Source organism: Scyliorhinus canicula, chromosome 17, assembly GCF_902713615.1.
Source record: "Scyliorhinus canicula chromosome 17, sScyCan1.1, whole genome shotgun sequence".
NCBI lineage: Eukaryota > Metazoa > Chordata > Chondrichthyes > Carcharhiniformes > Scyliorhinidae > Scyliorhinus > Scyliorhinus canicula.
Window position 1 is genome coordinate 90,498,832 of NC_052162.1, and position 17,711 is coordinate 90,516,542.

A 17,711-nucleotide genomic window follows, 5' to 3' on the forward strand; every position below is an offset into this window, starting at 1 on the left:
GTGGCTGGGGGAGCAGGTGGCGAGTGGGTGGTGAAGATCAAGGAGGAATGGGAAGTAGAGTTGGGAGGGGAGATCAATTGGGGAGTATGGAGTGAGGCACTGCGTAGGGTAAACGGCACCTCCTCTTGTGCAAGGATGAACCTGATACAGTTTAAGGTGGTGCACAGGGTGCCTATGATTCTGGCGAGAATGAGTGGGTTCTTTCAGGGGTAGCAGATGAGTGTGAGAGGTGTGGGCAGGGGCCAGCGAATAACGTGCACATGTTTTGGGGTTGCGAAAAATTGGGAAGATTCTGGGCGGGGGTGTTCGCGGTCTTTGCCAGGGTAGTGGAGGAGGAGGTGGACCAGGACTGTTTGGTGGCGATATTTGGAGTTTCAGAGAAGTTGGAGCTCATGGAGAGGAGGAAGGCCGATGTCTTGGCCTTCGCCTCTCTGATTGCATGGCGACGAATTTTGCTGGCGTGGCGGTCGGCATCACCACCGGGGGTAGCGGCTTGGTTGGGTGATCTGTATGACTTCCTGCGATTAGAGAAGATAAAGTATGAGCTAAGGGGCTCTTCAGGGAGGTTTGAGGAAAGGTAAGGGATGTTTGAGAGGCTGTTCGTCACGGGAGGGGGGGTGAGAAAGGAGAAAAATCTGTACAGACTGTAAAGTTGATTGTTGGGAAGTATGTTTCCTGGGGTGTTTATTCGCTGTAACCTGTTTTGATACATGTTTGTAATACAATACGTTTTTAAAAAAAGTATATATGTAATTGTAAATAAAGTTATTTATCTTGATGCTACAAACCCGTGCTGGATTTTTCATGGCCCTCACAAAACCTTGAATGCCTTTTCCATCCGCTGTTCACTTAAATCTTTTTGGTTTATGAAAGTCACTATATAAATTTAAATTTTTTTTAATAAACATAATAATTTAGAGTTCAGCAAATTTGGAATTTAGATGTTGTATTGTGGCAAAAATTCAAAGCAATCCAAATAAATATTATGTATGAAATAAGCGTGAAGAGAACCAGTCAACTATTTTTCTGAACTTGGAGAGGAATCTGTGGAAATCAGTTTCCAATATAAATAGAAACAATTATCATATAATTGATCTCAGGATGTTCGTCAGAGGAATCAGTTACTAATCGGCCACACGTAATATTGTCACTGGACTAGTAATCCAGAGACCCATGCTCTGGGGAACTGGGTTTGAATCCCACCGTGGCAGATGGTGTACTTTGAATTGAATAAAATCTGGAATGTAAAGTTTCATGATGACCATGCAGAAATCCATCTGTTTCAGCAATGCCCTTTCGGGAAAGAATCTGTTGTCCTTACCTGGTCTGGCCTACATGAGACTCGAGATCCACAGCAATGTGGTTGACTCTTAAATGCCCTCAGGGATGGGCAATAAATACTGACCCAGCCAGAAACGCCCATGAACGATAAAAAAGTGAGAAACGAGGGAATGATGTGAGCTCAGAGCTAAGACATAGTTGAACCTTAGGGGAAGTGTGGCTTGATGGGCTCAGGCAAGAGAGAGGTACAGTAGAGGCAGCTGATTGACAAAGATGTTAATGAAGCACCTGTTCATTAAAAAATTATTTAATGGGATGTGCGACTGGAGCAAGCATTTATTGTCCATCCCTAGTTGTCCTTTTTGGGGGGGTGGGGACCAGACCGGGTGAGGGTGGCAGATTTCCTTCCCTGAATGACATGAGTGAACCAGGTGGGTTTCTGCAACAATCAGCAATGGTTTAATTGTCATCTTTAGACTTTTAGTCGCAGGGTTTTTAATTCGAATTTTACCATCTAACGTGGTGAGATTCATTCTGGGTCTCCAGATTGCTAGTCCAGTGACATGACCACAACACTAGTTCCTCCCTGGAACAGAATGTGGAGGATACAGGGGAGGGGTTTAACAAGACAGTTTGTATTGGAAAAGTGCACCCAGGTGTTATCTTTACAATCTTTGACAATTAAGGAATAATGAGCAGTTTTAGAAGTGAAGAGCAGGAACCAGGTCCAGAGTGATATGCTGATAAATGGTTAAACTTTCTACCTGCCATAAACAGTCAAGATTGTATGCTTTGGACTGAAGGGAACAGAAATGGGGGGCGCGATTCTCCGCAAATGCGGAGAGTCGTAAAGGCTGCCGTGAAACCGGCCGTGTTCCACGGCAGCCTCCGCGCCCCCTCCCGGGACCCGATTCTGCTCCCCGGTCGGGGCTAGCAGTGGGGCCCCGTGAACTCCGGCATCGCGGGCTTAATGAATTTTGCTAAGCCCGCACGCCGAAGTTAGCGACGGCTGACGCATCTGATGACGTCAGCCGCGCAAGCGCGGATTGGACGACTCCAACCCGCGCATGCGCGGATGACGTCATCACGCATATGCGTGAAACCCGCGCATGCGCAGGCCGTTATGCCCCTCAGCCGCCCCACGGATTGATCCAGCGGGGCGGCGGAGTAACAAAGAGTGCGCGGGGTACGTACCCGCTGCCCGCGATCGGTGCCCACCAATCGTGGGCCCATGGCACCCTTGGGGGGCGGAGAATCGGTGCCATGGTTCCCCAGAACGGCACTTTGCGGCCGTTTTCACGAACTGTGAGAGCAGGTGTGTTGCAGTTCGTGAAAACGGCCGTAAAGGCCTTGGAAATTGGCCCATCGGCCAGGGGAGAATCGCTGCTCGCCGTAAAAAAACGGCGAGCAGCGATTCGTGTCGTGGGGCGGCCATGGGGGGGGGGGAGAGAGAATAGCGGGAGGTCGGGAAAAATGTCGGGAAGGCCCTCCCGCTATTCTCCGACCCGTCGTGGGGGGCGGAGAATCGCGCCCGGGGAGTCTCTTGGGAAATTGCCCAGTGTGGGAGAGAGACAGAGTAATAGTTTCAATGGGGTCAAGAGAATCAAAAGGTGACATATTGTTGGTTACACATATGTCATGATGAATGGAGAACCAATGGCCATATAATTGGAAATTTGGAAGTGCAGTTGTTAGTAAATTGGAAGATGATTCTTTACACGAGTGAACACAGAAGGAAGTGGGTTTGGAAGGAGGAAGGCAGATGTTAGCAGAGTTCAGCACAAGGAAATGTAATGAGCTGGCCTTATCGATGATGAGCACAATTATAGTTGAGTGACCACATGAGATAATAAGGTTCAAGTTACTGGAGGCGAATATATGTAGGTGAGTGTCCGTTGAAGGGAGAAATTAAAGGAGCGTAGGAGGGCATGAACATAGAGGAGAATGGGCGTAATGAGCTGAGATGGAGGACACCATCTGTGGCCAGCACAGTAGCACAGTGGTTAGCACAATTGCTTCAGAGCTCCAGAGTCCCAGGTTCGATTCCCAGCTTGGGTGACTGTGTGGAGTTTGCACTTTCTCCCCGTGTCTGCGTGGGTTTCCTCTGGGTGCTACGGTTTCCTCCCACAGTCCAAAGATGTGCAGGTCAGGTGGACTGGCCATGATAAATTGCCCTTAGTGTCCAAAAAAAGGTCAGCTGGGGTTACTGGGTTACGGGGATAGGGTGGAGGCGTGGGCTCAATTGGGTGCTCTTTCCAAGAGCTGGTGCAGACTCGATGGCTGAATGGCCTCCTTCTGCACTGTAAATTCTATGATCAATGACACAAGAATTCTGCTATAAATGACAAGTGAAATAATTATACATTTAAATGTAGAACTAATTTATATATCATTTCTAATTCTGGAATTACATTCTTTTTAAATCTAATTTATCTGAAATGTACAAAAAAAATCTGAATTACGTAAATTACAAAAACTTTGTGTTTATCCCTCTCTCATTCCCTGATGGATCAAAGACTTTGCTCATCCTCTGATCTCCTCTTCAAGTGAACATTCAGCACCCAAAACCTTATAATGAACGTCATTAACTATTAACTGGGAGGGACAAACCCATTGCACCCTCCCACAAGTTTCATAACCCCACATATATTTCGCAGGAGTTAGTTCTCAGTGACAGGATGTTTGACTGATGTTTTCCTCCTTAGTGTGAGGACAAAGGGACAGCTCTGAAGGCTGAGACAAGCTGTACTGTTGAACTATAGATCTGATGAAGTTTTTGTTTAGAATTCAAAGCAGAAGACTAACTACAAAAGCCTTCACATAATGCTACACCAGGACACACTGATCCACTTTTTATGGATACCTTTGAACTTTCTTCCGTAACCTGATAAGGAGGAGGGGCCTCAGATGCATACAGGTGACGAAACAGGAGGCAACCCAACCCGCCTGGTCAGGATGCCATTAGGTTTCACCTAGCTGGCAACCTGGACACAGGGCATTGGTCACCCTTGCTATGGGAACAATCCCAGTGGGCAGTGGGAGGAGTCCCTTGAATTCCCATTAATTGGAGCGAGCAGGCCACCAAATGCCCCCCCACTGCAAGTTAAGTACCTGTGGCGGTGGTTAGGCAAATGACACATTGCACTGCCATGGTGTCAAATATTAGATTCCCATACCTCTCAAACCACTCTTGGGCGAGATTAAAATCCTCGCTGGATAACAGATAGTTTTACAGATGTTAGGTCTAAAATCTGACTAAATTTTAAATATGGAAAGAATAAGTTTTACTTTGTGTACATCACTTCACTGTGTCTACCTTCAAAAGGTTCTTCAGTAAGGCTCACTTAAATCTCCATGTAATGAGTAAAGTATAACAGAAGTATAAATGTAAATGTAAATTACTTAAACTTGTGTTGCAAAAAAACATTAACCTTGGAAGATCGGCACGGCTTTCCATACTTCAACAGGTCCCAGGCTGGCAAACTGCCCGAAAGAACATTCCAGGAAAAACAGGGGCATCCCAGCAAGTGCCAACATGATTACGTAGGGAATAAGAAATGCACCTGGAAAATATAGTAAAGTTTACAAAGATTGTATGGATGATCAGGCTCATTGATACAGATTGAGATTGAACTTTAAACAACCAAATAGACTTTTTCATTTGAACACAGGAACTAATTATTGTCATTGACAGAAAATATTTTCTGCAGACGGTATTCAGTATCTGAATATAAAACAACTACAATGAACATTCAGGCTCTTCTCCAATCGCTTTACTCCCAACATCTGAGATCTTTGCACTTGAGGGTCTCCAATGACACAGTCAATGCTCTATTTCAGAAGAAGAAGGTGATTAACATGGGATTCATTGCAGAATCATTCCTGGAGTTGAAAATACAATCTGTGCTCTTAGCAGAAACTTCTTGCCTCAGTTTTTCACCATGGAACCTAGAATTTGAAAGCATTTAAAGAGTATTATTATAATAAAATTAACCATTACTTCAGGTGAACAACCAAGTAAGTTCAAATCTCCAGGCAGTGTAATTAACAGCATCTTAAAAAGAAAACGCTTTTCCACAATTTAGCAATGAAAAATTTGAATCTTTACTACATGAGATGCTTTTTTCCCTTTTGATGTGATTAAAAAAGACTGAAATGCTGGACACTAACCTACCTGGATTTGTAATGTTCTTGAAGACACATTTACCTTGACAGGGCCATCATTATATTATTGTGAGATGCATTTCAGTTTGTATATGTGCCACTGACCACAGGAAATAAACTTTCACATTCTTTCCAAGTGAGGTAATAAGGCAGAGAATCAAACAGTTATGAAAACAGTTCATACATTTTGTTATTCCTCTCCAATTTTAATAGAATTGCCCCATCAATTTTAGAAGGTATTCTAGATTTGTAAAGGAGAGAATATGATGTATTAAGTCTTTTTTACTCTGTTACTTTAAGTGGAAACTAGATGTGAGCATTATGTGCATTGTACAACCATCAGTTCGCCCACTATAAGGGGTAAGCAGAAGTGCTTTCACGTAGCACAATCCAATAAGAAGTTAAACATTAGACAGACCTTGGGTAGAATCAGTTTCAGACTGAAAACTGACATGTATCTCCAGCTGCACAACGAGTTTTCTCTCCAGATTTCCTGGCACTCAGTACACAGAGAATCTGGGGGCGTGGTTTGCGCTTTCACTCTGGTAGGGCAGATGGCTCCTCAGAGATCGGAGCACCATCTATAAAGGGCATCCAGATCTGCTACATATCGTCTACATGAACTGCAGCGCGCGGCAATCCACTCAGGATGTTCTCCATGATGCACTGAAAAACTGTGCACGCCAGGATAGATAGAGAAATACAGCACAGAACAGGCCCTTCGGCCCACGATAATGTGCCGAACTTTTGTCCTAGGTTAATCATAGAATTTTGGACACTAAGGGCAATTTATCATGACCAATCTATCCAACCTGCACATCTTTGGACTGTGGGAGGAAACCGGAGTATCCGGAGGAAACCCACGCACACACGGGGAGGATGTGCAGACTCCACACAGACAGTGACCCAAGTCGAAATCGAACTTAGGACCCAGGAGCTGTGAAGCAATTGTGCTATCCACAATGCTACCGTGCTGCCCTTAAGAAAAAATTAATCTACACTCCATTATTCTACCCTAATCCATGTACCTATCCAATAGCCGCTTGAAGGTCCCTAACGTTTCCGACTCAACTACTTCCACAGGCAGTGCATTCCATGCCCCCACTACTCTCTGGGTAAAGAACCTACCTCTGACATCCCCCCTATATCTTCCACCATTTACCATAAATTTATGTCCCCTTGTAAAGGTTTGTTCCACCCGGGGAAAAAGTCTCACTGTCTACTCTATCTATTCCCCTGATCATCTTATAAACCTCTATCAAGTCGCCCCTCATCCTTCTCCGTTCTAATGAGAAAAGGCCTAGCACCCTCAACGTAGGTTTCCTCGTAAGACCTACTCTCCATTCCAGGCAACATCCTGGTAAATCTCCTTTGCACCTTTTCCAAAGCTTCCACATCCTTCCTAAAATGAGGTGACCAGAACTGCACACAGTACTCCAAATGTGGCCTGACCAAGGTTTTGTACAGCTGCATCATCACCTCATGGCTCTTAAATTCAATCCCTCTGCTAATGAACGCTAGCACCATAGGCCTTCTTCACAGCTGTATCCACTTGAGTGGCAACTTTCAAAATCTATGAACATAGACCCCAAGATCTCTCTGCTCCTCTACATTACCAAGAACCCTACCGTTAACCCTGTATTTCGCATTCATATTTGTCCTTCCAAAATAGACAACCTCACACTTGTCAGGGTTAAACTCCATCTGCTACCTCTCAGCCCAGCTCTGCATCCTATCTATGTCTCTTTGAAGCCGACAACAGCCCTTCACACTATCCACAACTCCACCAATCTTCGTATTATCTGCAAATTTACTGACCCACCCTTCAACTCCCTCATCCAAGTCGTTAATGAAAATCACAAACAGCAGAGGACTCAGAACTGATCCCTGCGGTACGCCACTGGTAACTGGGCTCCAGGCTGAATATTTGCCATCCACCACCACTCTCTGTCTTCCATCAGTTAGCCAGTTTGTTATCCAACTGGCCAAATTTCCACTATCCCATGCCTTCTTACTTTCCGCAAAAGCCTACCATGGGGAACCTTATCAAATGCCTTACTAAAATCCATGTACACTACATCCACTGCTTTACCTTCATCCACATGCTTGGTCACCTCCTCAAAGAAGTCAATAAGACTTGTAAGGCAAGACCTACCCCTCACAAATCCGTGCTGACTATCCCTAATCAAGCAGTGTCTTTCCAGATGCTCAGAAATCCTATCCCTCAGTACCCTTTCCATTACTTTGCCTACCACCGAAGTTAGACTAACTGGCCTGTAGTTCCCAGGGTTAACCCTATTCCCTTTTTTGAACAGGGGCACGACATTCGCCACTCTCCAATCCTCTGGTACCACCCCTGTTGACAGCGAGGACGAAAAGATCATTGCCAACGGCTCTGCAATTTCATTTCTTGCTTCCCATAGAATCCTTGGATATATCCCGTCAGGCCCGGGGGACTTGTCTATCTTCAAGTTTTTCAAAACGCCCAACACATCTTCCTTCCTAACAAGTATCTCCTCGAGCTTACCAGTCTGTTTCACACTGTCCTCTCCAACAATATGGCCCCTCTCGTTTGTAAATACTGAAGAAAAATACTTGTTCAAGACCTCTCCTATCTCTTCAGACTCAATACACAATCTCCCGCTACTGTCCTTGATCGGACCTACCCTCGCTCTAGTCATTCTCATATTTCTCACTTATGTGTTGGGGTTTGGGGTTTTCCTTGATCCTACCTGCCAAAGATTTTTCATGCCCTCTCTGAGCTCTCCTAATCCCTTTCTTCAGTTCCCTCCTGGCTATCTTGTATCCCTCCAGCGTCCTGTCTGAACCTTGTTTCCTCAGCTTTACACAAGTCTCCTTCTTCCTCTTAACAAGACATTCAACCTCTCTTGTCAACCATGGTTCCCTCACTCGATCATCTCTTCCCTGCCTAACAGGGACATACATATCAAAGACAGGAAGTACCTGTTCCTTGAACAAGTTCCACATTTCACTTGTGTCCTTCCCTGACAGCCTATGTTCCCAACTTATGCACTTCAATTCTTGTCTGACAGCATTGTATTTACCATTCCCCTAATTGTAAACCTTGCCCTGTTGCACGCACCTATCCCTCTCCATTACTAAAGTGAAAGTCACAGAATTGTGGTCACTACCTCCAAAATGCTTCCCCACTAACAAATCTATCACCTGCCCTAGTTCATTACCAAGTACCAAATCCAATATGGCCTCCCCTCTGGTCGGACAAACTACATACTGTGTTAGAAAAGCTTCCTGGACACACTGCACAAACACTACCCCATCCAAACTATTTGATCTACAGAGTTTCCACTCAATGTTTGGGAAGTTGATACTCCGAACGGAAGCAAGGTGCACCCACAGTATCTTGTGCATATTGATTGTGACGTGCTTCCATGCAAATTTATCGAGCTCCAGCTGTAGATAAGTGTTACTCCACCCAGCTGGACAAAGCATTTGAACTCCTGAAGTGTGCAGCGCGGTAGCACTGTGGATAGCACAATTGCTTCACAGCTCCAGGGTCCCAGGTTCGATTCCGGCTTGGGTCGGAGTCTGTGCTGTCACTATCTGTGCGGAGTCTGCACATCGTCCCGTGTGTGCATGGGTTTCCTCCGGGTCCTCCGGTTTCCTCCCACAGTCCAAAGATGTGCAGGTTAGGTGGATTGGCCATGATAAATTGCCCTTAGTGTCCAAAATTGCCCTTGGCGTTGGGTGGGGTTACTGGGTTATGGAGATAAGTGGAGGTGTTGACCTTGGGTAGGGTGCTCTTTCCAAGAGCTGGTGCAGACTCGATGGGCCGAATGGCCTCCTTCTGCACTGTAAATTCTATAATACTCAAGTCCAATTTTGTAACTATACAGCCACCAGCCAGTGTTGCATAAAGATCCCCGATGCTTGGTTAAGGATAACGATCTGACCTCAAAGCCGTGTTCACTGTCAATTTATAGTCTCCGCAGGGGCAGACTGTCTTATCCAGTTTTATTACGGGGGCAGCCGGTGCCATCCACTTGCACACAGGCCCAAACTCTCCAAGCACGAAGTTCAGTCTCTACTTTCTCCACTAAAGCATATGGAACCAGGCAGGCATGAGAATATCGGGGTGAGGCAGCAAGATCCACCTGGATCTTGGCCACAGCCTTTTTAATTGTACCCAAGCCAGACAGGAAAACGTCAGGAAACTTGCTCTGTACCGTACACAGACTGCCAGATTCCACTCGGAGGATATGTTGCCAATCCAACTGCAGCTGGTGTAGCGAGTCACGGCCCAACAGGCAAGGGCTGCTCCCTTGAATAACAATGAGGGGAAGGTGTATTGATTGGTGCCCATGAACTTCTGGAGTAAGGATGGACCCCGCAATATTCAGTTGTTCCCCCACGTAAATGGCAAAACGAACTGCGTGTGAGCCAAAAGCAAAATGTGCACGCCTCATTTTCAAGGTGCTCTGCGCCACCACAGAAACTACAGCTCCTATATCCAACTCTATTTGGAGCATGCGGCCATTCACCTGTATTGGAACACAAACAGGACTCACACGGGTCACTACCACACAGTTCAGCTGCATCTCAGCCTCATCCTTGGTCTCTTCTGGGTCATCCATATGCAAGGCTCAGCCCCAGGGCTGATGCCTACCTCGGCCGGGGCGCCTGGAGCGCTGGCCTTCCTGCTGACATGATGGGTGTGGGCGCACTATCAACAGGCAGACAGGAGTCAGACTGTGGCATAGATTGAGGTGCACCAGAGCTCATCTCACAGCAAGTTACCATAACCCTCCTACCTTGTATATTGACCCTCTGACAGTGCCGACACAGGTCCATCACCCAGAGTGATGTAATACAGACATTGGGAGGGTTGGACAGGGCAGGGCAATCGGGTGGGGTGGGTGTGGATAATGGTTGTTTGGGAGGAATCATAAGGGGGGATTAAAGGGAGGTCCATGTGAGGCGAAGGCACGAGTGTGGGGGTAAGGTGGGTGTGAAGAGGAGAGCGGGTGCGATGATGGACAAAGCCACATCCAATCAAAAGCAGGCAAGGATGAGGGCCTCCTAGGTCCTCAGGGCATGCCGGACCCTTGCCCCCACTGGTCCGCCATACTCCAGCTGGTCCCACGAGTCCTGCCCAGGCTCGTCCAGCACTTCCTGGTCCGACACCTCCACATCATCCGACAACAACATAGCTGCATGTTTCTCCATCTCCAGCACATTGCCCACTTCTGTGCCAGGATGCATAGGGAATACCAGGGCCGGGATTCTCCCCTACCCAGCGGGGCGGGGGGTCCAGGCAGGACGGAGTGGCATGAACCACCTTTAGGGGCCAAGCCCTCACATTGAGTGGCTAGGCCCACGCCGGAGTGGCTCCCGCTCCGCCGGCTAGCGCGAACAGCCTTTGGCGCCCCGCCAGCTGGGGCCGAAAGGCCTTCGTAGGCCGGCGGAAGTCTGCACATGCGCCGGTGCATCAACGGCTGCTGACGTCATACCGGCACATGCGCAGGGGAGGGGGTCTCTTCTGCCCCTGCCATGGTGAAGGCCATGGTGGGACGGTAGAAAAAGAGTGCCCCCACGGCGCAGGCCCGCCCGCCGATCGGTGGGCCCCGATCGCGGGCCAGGCCACCGTGGGGGTACCCCCCGGGGCCAGATCGCCCTGCGCCCCCCCCAGGACCCCGGAGCCCGCCCGTGCCGCCAATCCCGCCGGTACCAGAGGTGGTTTAAACCATGCCGGCGGGAAAGGCCTGTCAGCGGCGGGACTTCGGCCCATCGTGGGCCGGAGAATTGCCGCGGGGGGCCCGCCGACCGGCGCGCCGCAATTCCCGCCCCCGCCGAATCTCGGGGGGCGGAGAATTCGGGACACAGTGGGGGCGGGATTTACGCCGGCTTCAGGCAAATTCCGCCCCAGAACACTACAAAGCAGGAGGAGCCTTCTTGTTGATGAAAGGTACAACCGGACCACCTGGTGCATGCAAGCTGACATGCGTGCCATCTATTATCCCTTGGACATGGGGCCTCCTGGCGATGGTGGAGAATCCTGCTGCCTGGTCGCCTTGATGGGCTTGGTCAATTTACAAGGTTAAGGTTTATTTAGTTAGCTGCCCGGGCAAAGGGTATCAGTGACTTCACAGATGCACTTGTGGGCATTGAACATAGAACAATGCAGCACAGAACAGGCCCTTCGGCCGACCATGTTGTGCCGACCACTTATCCTAATCTAAGATCAACCTAACCTGCACCCTTCAATTTACTGCTGTCCATGTGCCAGCCCAAGAGTTGTTTAAATGTCCCTAATGACTATGACTCCACCACCTTCACTGACAGTGCATTCCACACACCCACCACTCTCTGTGTAGAGAACCAACCTCTGACATCTCCCCTATACCTTCCTCCAATCACCTGAAAATTACGTCCCCTCGTGACAGCCATTTCCGCCCTGGGGAAAAGTCTTGGCTATCCACTCTATCCATACCTCTCATCACCTTATATACCTCTATCAGGTCACCTCTCTTCCTTCTTTGCTCCAGTGAGAAAAACCGTAGCTCCCTCATTGGTTGGGATATGCCACACAAGTATCTGCTCGAGCCCTGAAATGAGGCATAAATGTTCATAAAGGCCACCGGGAGAGGGTATCCTCCTCATCCACGTGGTACGAAGTCCAAAAGGAAATGGCACAGGTGCTGCACCATCTCCTTGATGAGACTGGGCCTCCTGTGGCACACGTTGTCAATCATCTGGTTCAATGGACCAACAACACCTGAACACTATGGGCCATCGCCGGCCTTCCCCCTCTGAGTCCCTCCCTGGCTTGATGGGTGGCCATATCTTCACACAATTTACTCTGCACTTTGAGAGGGATAAGCTGGAATCAGATGTAAAGGTTTTACAATTAAATAAGGTAACTACAAAAGCATGAGGGAGGAGTAGGCCAGAGTTGATTGGAAAAGGAGCCCAGCAGGGGAAGATAGTGGAACAGGGGTTTTTGGGGGTTATTTGGGAGGCACAACAGAAATTCATCCCAAGGAGGAGGAAACATGCTAAGGGGAGGACGAAGCACCCATGGCTGATGACAGACATCAAGGACAGCATAAAAGCAAAACAAAAAGCATACAAAGTGGAGAGGATTAGTGGGAAGCCAGACGATTGGGAAGCATTTAAAAGCAGAGGAGAACAAAAAGAGCAATAAGGGGCAGAAGATGAAATATGAGTGCAAGCTAGCTAGTAATATAAAGGAAGATGGGAAGAGTTGTTTTCAATATATAAAAGGTAAGAGAGAGACAAAAATAGACATTGGACCACTGGAAAATGTGGCTGGAGAAGTAATAATAGGAAACAAAGAAATGGCAGAGGAATTGAACAGTTACTTTGCATTGGTTTTCCCAGTGGAAGATACCAGTGGGATGCCAGAGTGCCAGGAGATCAGGGGCACAGGTGAGTGTGGTGGTCATCATTAAGGAGAAGGTTCTGGGAAAACTGAAAGGGCTGAAGATGGATAAATCAACCTGGACCAGATGGACTACACCCCAGAGTTCTAAAAGAGATAGCTGGGGAGATTGCGGAGGCATTGGTGGTAATCTTTCAGGAATTACTGGAGGCAGGGAGGATCCCAGAGGACTAGAACGTGGCTAATGTAACACTGCTGTTCAAGAAGGGAGGGAAGCAGCGTCAGGAAATGATAGGCCGGTTAGCCTGACTTTGGTCATTGGTAGGATTTTAGAGTCCATTATTAAAGATTAGATCATGGAGTACTTGGAAGTGCATGAAAAATAGGACTGAGTCAGCACGGCTTCGTCAAGGGGCGGTCATGTCTGACAAATCTGTTAGAGTTCTTTGAGGAGGTAACAAGGAGGGTAGTGTTATGGGCTCGGGTGTAGAAAATTCCAAAGCATATCATTGAGTTCACCTGATCCACAACTATTTCTAGATTTTGGTTGTGAGAAATATAAGGGCCTACCTTTCAGGTGTTATTCAACAGAAGCTTAAAGCACCTTTAATCAAAAACAAAGTTTATTCTATGAATTCAGTTAACATTTCTGTAAACGCACACAGTAAGCATTTATCAACTATAAACATAAATACCCCACACAGCTACAGTACTCTCTTTCTCTCTCTCTATATATATATAAAACTCTTAATAACTTCCCTTGTAACTGTTTCAATTTGATAACAACATCCAAAAAAACAGACAAACCCTTTTACGAAAACAGTAGGTTTGAATTATTTCCAGAAAATAGGTATGACTTTCAAATTATCAAGTGATCTGGGCACCTTTTAACATGCAGAGAGTCAAGAGAAACCTTCTTTGTCTGAATCCAGCTTCCAACTGTGCAAATCAAAAGTAAAACTCAGAGCCACAGCCGGCTCCCAGCTCAAAACGAAAGTAAAACCAATGGCCACTGCCCAGCTCCACCCACACAATGACATAATTGAAGATATTTGATAATACACACTTTTCTTAAAGGGATACACCTATGACACCTCCCCCAAGAAAAAAAAGCATCAACTTCAAAGATGGTTTCATTTTTCATCTTTTCACTTTCCTTTACGAAACATTGACAGTAAATATGCAATTTTTTAAACAAAACAAAACAGCCAATCATTCATAATAATAGTCCATTTTACTTCTTCTTCTTCCACCATCAAACCTGCTTCTCTTCATTACATTCGTGACAAAACATCTGCTGTCACGTTTTCTCGTCTTGCCACATTTATTATTTTTAAATGAAATTGCTGTAACAATAAACTCCATCGAAACAGTCTGGCATTGTTATTCGTTAATCGCTTCAAAATCGATAATGGATTATGATCAGTATATATAATTGTTTCAGACGAATTGCTGGTCACACAAATATGAAAATGATGCTGTAGCCCTCTAAGATGGACACCAGTCTACAAAATGGAGAACCGCAAAGAATACAGGGAAAAACAGCCATAGTAAGGACACACAGCTTGCAGAAGCATTTAGCATTTTGCACGTACAAAACCGGTTTCAAGGCTGTTGCAGAAACTCAGCCAAAGGTGCAAATAGGAAAGCGATCTGCATATGAATAAGGTGATACCGGCCCAGTTCCAGATACAATAGAAACATTTTAAGTATCAATCGATACTTTTCTATAGCTACCCAGCCAGGATGGCGCCAGAGAAACCAGAACAATGACCCCTAGGAACCGCCCCAGCCATCGAGAAACGACCCCAGGATAGGGGAGTTCAAAACGTATCGATCAGGAAAGACCCAATCGATGAGGGAACCGCCCCAAGGGGGCCTGGACCTCCTGGGACCTATAAAAAGGTCCCACACATGATTCGGTCTGTTGCTTCCTGACTCCGGCCCAGGTCTGTTGCTTCCTGACTCCGGCCTAGGCTGTTGCATCCTGACTCCAGCCTCCGACTCCAGCCTCCAGATCCTGTCTTTCATCACCGGCCGTTGAGCATCAGCTATCTATCAGTAAGTGCCAAAACAACGATCGCTACGTGACCCAGGCATTGCTTATACTCTTGCCGACTTTAATAACCAGAAGTTGCAGACCAAGAACGGGACGAAGGCCTTGCCCCCTTGACCTTGCCTGTTCCTTTCTAGATAAGTATTTAGTCGTTTAATAGTAGGAATAAGTATTAGTCTTTTAGCGTGTGCATGAGTATTTATTATATTTGTTATAATAAACACTAATTGTTTGGACTTACTGATCGGTGTTTAGATTTATTGCTTTGAACTTGACCTTGATAACTTGTGACGGTGTCTCTTACGGCACCTGGCAACTCCAGAGCATAGATACAGATACAGAGCCAAGCCAGTGTTAAGCACACGTCTTTTATTGGAGGCGTGTTAATCACACTAACAGTAAAATGAGCAACAATGCAAAACCAGCACCAAGCTCAACGTCTCCTTCTCATTCATTGAATACTTCCTCTGGTGATTATTTAATTTCTTTGAAAAATAACCAATAGCTGCTCTATTCCTTTGTCGTCTTCTTGCAAGAGCGCAGCACCACGCCCACATTACTCGCACCAACAGCCACTTTGAATTGTTTTATGTAATTTGGGGTGGCTAATGCAGGAGCAGTGGTTAACGCAACCTTCAAGCATCAAGTGCCTGTTGACACTCCGCCGTCCACTGTAATTTGTTACGCTTCTTCAGCGAGTCACCAAACCCGCCTCCTGAAGTCGATTGAATAACTCCATCAGATGCTTCAAATGTTCTTTCCATGTCTGACTAAAAATCACCAGATCGTCGATGTATACCGCACAATTGGGTAATCCTGAAACAACTTTGTTAGTTAACCGTTGAAATGTGGCTGGGGCGTTTTTCATGCCAAATAGGATAACTTTGAATTGGTATATACCATCTGGAGACACAAAAGCTGAAATCTCCATCGCCCTTTCGGAAAAAGGTACCTGCCAGTAACCTTTAAGTAAATCCAGTTTGAAAATAAAAGCTGACTGTCCCACTTTCTCAATGTAGCCCTCCAAGTATGGGATCAGATAAGAGTGTGTTCTTGTAACTGCATTAACCTTTCTATAGCCCACACACAATCATTGGCTACCGTCCAGTTTCGGTACCATCATTATGGGTGAGCTCCATTGCTGAAACCCACTTCAATTATGCCATTTTTAAGCATACTTTCAATTTATTTGTTAACCTGTGCCAATTTTAAAGGGTTAAGTCTATATGGATGTTGTTTAATTGGAACATCATTTCCCACATCTACATCATGTATAGCCATTTTAGTACTTCACAACTTATCTCCACAAACTTGCCCATGTGATATTAATAACTCTTTCAGGTCAGTTTGTTTTTCTCAACACAATTTATCCTAATTTTTAAGAACATTCTCGTCATCCAACTTAATTTGAGGAATGTCAACTTCAGAGTCTTCTGGATTTGGTTCTTCACTTTGAGTTAGAATCATTAAGATCGCCTCCTTTTGCTCTCCTTCCCTTTCAAAGTACCTTTTAAGCATATTCACATGGCACACGAGGTGAGTTTCCTTCTAACTGGCATTCGTGCCACATAATTCACCTCACTTAATTTCCTTTCAATCTGATAAGGTCCACAAAACCTTGCTTTTAAAGGTTCACCTATCACTGGTGACAATACTAAAAATTGTTATCTCCACTGGCAGAACTCCGAATGTTTGCTTTCTTGTCCGCTACCTGTTTCATCACATGCTGTGCAACTTTAAAATGCTGTCTAGCCTTTTCACCTGCTCTATTTAATCGTTCCCTAAAATTTGACACATAATCCAAAACTGTAATTTCAGACTACTCACTCACCAATTTTTCCTTAATCAAATTAAGTGGTCCTCTTACCTCATGACCAAAAATTAGTTCAAGAGGACTATATTTGGTTCACTCATTAGGTGCATCCCTAATTGCAAACAGTACAAATGGAATTCCGTTATCCCAATCCTCTGGATAATCTTGACAATAAGCCCTCAACATTGTCTTTAAAGTCTGATGCCCCCATCTAATGCTCCCTTTGATTCTGGATGGTATGCAGTTGATTTAAATTGGTTTTACTCCAAGCTATCCATACCTTCCTTGAATAACCTTGGGGTAAAATTTGATCCTTGATCCGATTGTATTTCTATGGCTAATCCATATCTAGTAAAGAATTTCAGTAACTCCTCCATAATAGTTTTAGCTGTAATATTGCAAGCTGGAATGACCTCTGGAAACCTCGTAGACACATCCATTATAGTCAAAAGATATTGATTCCCACTTTTCGTTTTTGGAAGCGGTCCTACGCAATCAATTAGGACACTTTTAAAAGATTCCTCAAATGCTGGAATGGATATTAAGGACGCTGGTTTTATCGCCGCTTGAGATTTCCCTATCACTTGGCATATGTGACATGACCGACAAAATTTCACTGCATTTTTATGTAGTCCAGGCCTATAAATTTTATATTTTAGTTTGAGTTTTCCTTACTCCCAAATGACCTCCTACTGGTACCTAATGTTCTACTCGCAACACCTACTTTCTGTACCCTGCCGGCAATACCACTTGATGAACCTCTGCCCATTTTTCATCTGCCTGCATATGTAAAGACCTCCATTTTCTCATCAGGACATCATTTTTAAGGTAATCACATTCTGATATACACTGAGAGTCCTCTTCTGTGTCGGCTTTTTGATACATCCGTTTTATTTCTATATCTTTCTGTTGTAACTCCAAATTTTCCGGAACTAAAAATATCCGCCTCATCCTCCACCTGTTCTTGGTCTTTTTCAACCATCTAATCAAAAATCATTTCTGATAATTGAACTTCA

At 45.7% G+C, this 17,711-nt stretch overlaps 1 protein-coding gene across 2 annotated transcripts in view; it reads right to left on the reverse strand.

Moving 5' to 3' along the window:
- The window catches only part of LOC119952286 (sodium- and chloride-dependent neutral and basic amino acid transporter B(0+)-like), a 212,114-nt gene that overhangs the window by 165,569 nt on the left and 28,834 nt on the right, over positions 1–17,711 (reverse strand). For both annotated transcript variants that reach the window (XM_038775912.1, XM_038775911.1), the window contains exon 3: positions 4,713–4,844. In XM_038775912.1, coding sequence (XP_038631840.1) covers positions 4,713–4,844 — 132 coding nt within the window. The remainder of the gene's footprint in view (positions 1–4,712; positions 4,845–17,711) is intronic.